The following is a 4,340-nucleotide window of genomic DNA, read 5'->3' as shown; positions in this document are numbered from 1 at the left end:
AAGGAGGTGGTGTGCTCCACCTCCAGCAATGCACAGCGCGAGCATGCACTCGCACAAATCAGCCACTCGAATCCCCGCGCAATGCCCACGTACCCACGCAACGCCGACACGCCTGGATCCAGGCCCCATCTGACGCCAATCCACGTGGGATCCACGGCTGCAGAAACTTGCGGCCAATGCACATTGCCTCGGGGAACGACTGGTGGAGGAGGCGAGACGAGACGAAACAAAACGAAAAGAAACGAGAGGATCCTCGCTGGTGCTGCTGGTGTTCCTACTTCGGCGTCGATCCAGCCCCCCATCTGAGCGGCTCACGCACAAAGGAGAATCCCGAGAGAGAGAGAATGTGTCGGTCATGTCAATTATAAAAGCGGGCAGCCGCTGGACGGGGAAGCGTAAAGCTCGTGCTTTAGACTTGAGTGTAGCATGAGACTTGAGAAGGTGGGGCGTTTTGGTTAAGTCTGAGCGGAGAAGCGTGTGAGGGACCGAGCGATTGTGCACGTGCTTGTGCGATCGGCTGGAGTGGGGCTTGGTAAAAGCATCCTAGGTTGTGTGGGTTTGAAAACTAGCTTATCAAGGTGCGGAGAATTCTTCTCCCGGGGGTGAAAGATCATCGTGCTGGAGGACTTGGCGGTTCCGTGTTGCTGATCGCGTCCTCTCTCGTTGCGGAGCTCGACATTTGGAACCCATGGCGACGGCTCAGTTACAAGGTTGTTGGGATTCGGTAGGCTTGGGAGCATTGCCCTCCAGTATGGGTAAAGTCGAAGGCCTTCGATCTCGTCGACTTCCTTTCTGCAGCCGAGAAACGAACTTCAAAGCATTTCGTGTACGCAGATATCCGTGCCAAAGAAACAAAGGTGAGACTCTCTGCTCCCCCATCTGTTTCTGCTGATTCAAGAGCTTGAGTGATAGCACATGAGACGGAGCAGTCAAGGTTCGAGTGATCACGTGAAGGAAAATAAACGGGGTCGGCTCTCACCAAAATTATAGAAGAACAAAAAAGGACACGACAGCAAGCCTGTTGAGGATCTGGGGTGTTGTAGTTTGGAATACAAAAAGTCTGTTCACTCCATGAGGATGACGTAATCTGCGGAATATACTTCTGGTTATGTCATGGGAATCTAATTTCCTGTCTTGATTTGTGTAGTTACTGCAGCACACACAGGAAAAGGATCGATGATCGACCACAGTTACGACGTGTATGAGCTCTTGGGAGTAAAATCTGATGCGTCGATGCCTGAGATCAAGCAAGCGTACAGATGGTTGCAAAAGAGATGTCATCCGGACATCGCGGGGCCTATCGGTCATGACATGGCCATACTGCTTAACGACGCTTACGCCACGCTCTCGGATCCCAACCAGCGAGCTGCGTACGATGTGGTGGGTATCACTTCGAAATCTTGTGTTGCAGCCTGCGTATTGAAGTGATCATTTGACCTTGATCACCTGATCTGAATAGTAAAACTGACGTCCTTGCTGCTGCTGTTTGTGGTCCAGAAGCGCGTTGAAAGAGCTGAATTTGATGGCTATACTGGAAAACCCTTATATTCGAAGTGGTTAGGTCCTGCTGAGGAGGGCCGAGCAATTTTTGTGGACGAATCGCACTGTGTGGGATGCCTAAAGTGTGCTCTTATTGCCTCCAATACATTTGCAATCGAGACCCGTTACGGCCGAGCCCGAGCAGTGGGACAATGGGGTGACTCGGAAGGCACTGTTAACGATGCAATCCGGGCTTGCCCAGTGGACTGCATCTCGTAAGTCTCAAGCCCTTCAGTATCCCACACGTTTTCTAGCTCAACGCCGTGTCCACCTGTATTCAATAGTTCCTTGCAGCCCTTTATCTGCCACAGCTAGTAATCTGGAATTATAACTGTTCTACAAGAGTTCTGCTGGTAATTGTATGCAGTTTTGTACCGAGAGAGAAGCTTCCCGCATTGGAGTTTGTTATGACCAAGCAACCCCGGTTCGCTGTTGGAATTGATGCGCACTCGAATGGAGGCCATAGAGTTGAAAACGTTTTCACGGCCACCGAGAAATTTCTGAAAAAGTGCGCGGAGCGAGAGCGATCAAAGAGGCCACATTTCCAGGTAATATCTTCCTTTGCAATGCATCTTGGTTTTGCTGATTTCTGCTGGTCTGGATCTATTTGTAGCGACGATCAAGATGCTAAAGTAATTTGTGAACTTGAGACAGGAAACGGGGGCTCAGAAGCAGGCACGAATGGCAGCTGCAGAGAATATCCAAACTCGAGCAGGTCGGTGGTGGCATCATTTCGTTGGTGCAAATCCTTACGATTCCAATTCCGATTCAGCCTCATTGCGTGCATCCAGAGGAGCAATTGTGCCGCTAAGCTGGGTGCCTACAATGGATAGAAATTACCCTGTCTCTGCGCCGAGATGGCAGCCAAACTTTGGCTTACCCGAAGATATTGGTCCACTACTTGAAGCAGCAAGAAGGCGAAGACAAGGGAATGACATAGAGGCTGAGCAAGAGAGGGAAGTACTTGTAGAAGAAGACTATTGGTCTCCCATACAGCCCTTCTACACATCTACTCCTAATGATGAGGAACCCTTAACTGACTCAAGAGGCCATAATCCAAGTTCACATGGAATTTCTGAGACTCAGATGGACGATGTACTAAGTGGCTGGCTGAAAGCTATCTTATCAACAGCCCCTGTGGCTGTTTCTGTGATTGGCGCTGTTTTAGCTGGAATGACGCATGGATTGGGAGCTGCAAACTCATTCGAATTTGCAAACAAAGCCGGGCCGCTGCCAGTTGAAGTCACCTCTGGTTTGTTCCTGCAAATTTTCCTAGCAGCTGCAGTGTGGTACATGATTGGTGCCGTAGTCTGCGAACTAATAACATGGTTAGCTGTGATGAGACATGAGAGGAACAAGGGTGCATAAAGGAACAGCCTAAACCCGTTGAGAACCATAGCAGTCGCAAACAACCACCAAAAAATTCGTTGAAATCATTGAGGATCGTCCTCAAGTAGCTAACAGAATTAGAATGTATATAGAGAACAATTAAAATAAGGTTTTTAGCAACCAAGTAAGGGAACCCTATGCATTGTACCAAACAATGCATTGGGTTCACGTCTTGCAGTTTATCATTGTAAATTATTTAACACGTAGTACAGTCGTTACATTAAAGAATTGATTATGAAGGATTCTTGGGTTTGGTCTTATGCACACAGCATACGACTAGTCATCATATAACAAGAGATGGCCCAATGCATCAAGTTCCTTGACTCGACCCATGTGTGCAATCCAGCATAGCTACCTGGACCAGTTCAAGCATACTCCTATTTCAAGAAAAATATTAATAATAATATTAATCCGTGCAACGTATTTCGTGTTCAAGCCAAATTAAACTCGACCGTAGTGTAAAAGTCCTACAACATCACAAGCACATCAAATTAATCACTATACGTCTACAACTTGTTCGAATGAAATGTTTAAAAGCCCTAAATCCATCTAGTGCTCTCAATCTCCTCCAAGACCATGGTAACAAATAAACAGAAATTCCGCTGGGAGTGCAAAGAAAATGCAATTCGATTCTGCAAAAGCAAGCGACCATAAACACAGTAACCGAAACAATGGGTTCTAAATCCTCGATCGAGGCTTACTTATCCGTTTGACCGCAAAATACTACTAAGTTTCTAAACTCCCTTGCTAAGAAAGTTACGAAGGCAACGAAGTTGTGGGAAACCGAATGAGATAAGTCGAACCAGCAAAGGAAGAAACCACAGTCGGAAAGAGCCGCAATGTCTCCATGAATGCAACTGGCGTGAGGCAGAGATTGTGATGAAACTCCTCTGAGGCAGACAACGAGGCACGAAAGTGGACGACGCAAGTAGGAAGTAGACAAAGAAAGTCGGAAGTAAACGAAGAAGGTCGGTAGTAGACGAATAAGTTCGGAAGTGGACGAAGAAAGTCGGAAGTAAACGAAGAAGGTCGGAAGCAAACGGGAAAAGTTGGGAGCAAACGGAGAAGCACGAAAGCGGACGAAGAAGGTTGGAAGGAGACAAAGAATTTTGGAAGTGGACGAGAGAAGGTCGACAACTTCTGGTTCTTTTTCTTATTATTATTATTATTATTTTTTTCCTTTGACAATAAAACGGGGTATGGATGATACTTAGATTAGGTAGAGAGACTTGTAGACAAAAAAACTTACAACCTACTGATCTTAAACTAAGGAGATATAAGAACAACAAACCAATATTGATTCTTTGTTTCTTATTTTTATTTGTTTGTTTCTGTGTTTGTTTGTATGTTTTTATTTTTTTTAATAATTTCATGAATGATCAAATTATACTATGGCGATTTTATGTCCCAAT

General features: G+C 46.2%; 1 protein-coding gene across 2 annotated transcripts; it reads left to right on the top strand.

The window, feature by feature from the left end:
- Positions 1–406: 406 nt before the first annotated feature.
- On the top strand, positions 407–3,156 carry LOC112278542 (chaperone protein dnaJ C76, chloroplastic). Of its 2 annotated transcripts, none has more exons than XM_024512168.3 (5): positions 407–857; positions 1,148–1,380; positions 1,501–1,754; positions 1,907–2,087; positions 2,194–3,156. In XM_024512168.3, the coding sequence occupies exons 1-5, from the start codon at positions 689–691 to the stop codon at positions 2,905–2,907; spliced, it is 1,551 nt and encodes a 516-aa protein (XP_024367936.1). In that variant the 5' UTR covers positions 407–688; the 3' UTR covers positions 2,908–3,156. The 2 variants fall into 2 exon arrangements, with proteins under 2 accessions (XP_024367936.1, XP_024367935.1); XM_024512167.3 differs by having other exon boundaries at positions 1,498–1,754.
- Positions 3,157–4,340: the final 1,184 nt, after the last annotated feature.

Source organism: Physcomitrium patens, chromosome 25 (assembly GCF_059467195.1).
Source record: "Physcomitrium patens ecotype Gransden chromosome 25, ASM5946719v1, whole genome shotgun sequence".
NCBI lineage: Eukaryota > Viridiplantae > Streptophyta > Bryopsida > Funariales > Funariaceae > Physcomitrium > Physcomitrium patens.
Note: the sequence above shows the minus strand (reverse complement) of the source record. Positions and strands in the feature narration are given on the sequence as shown.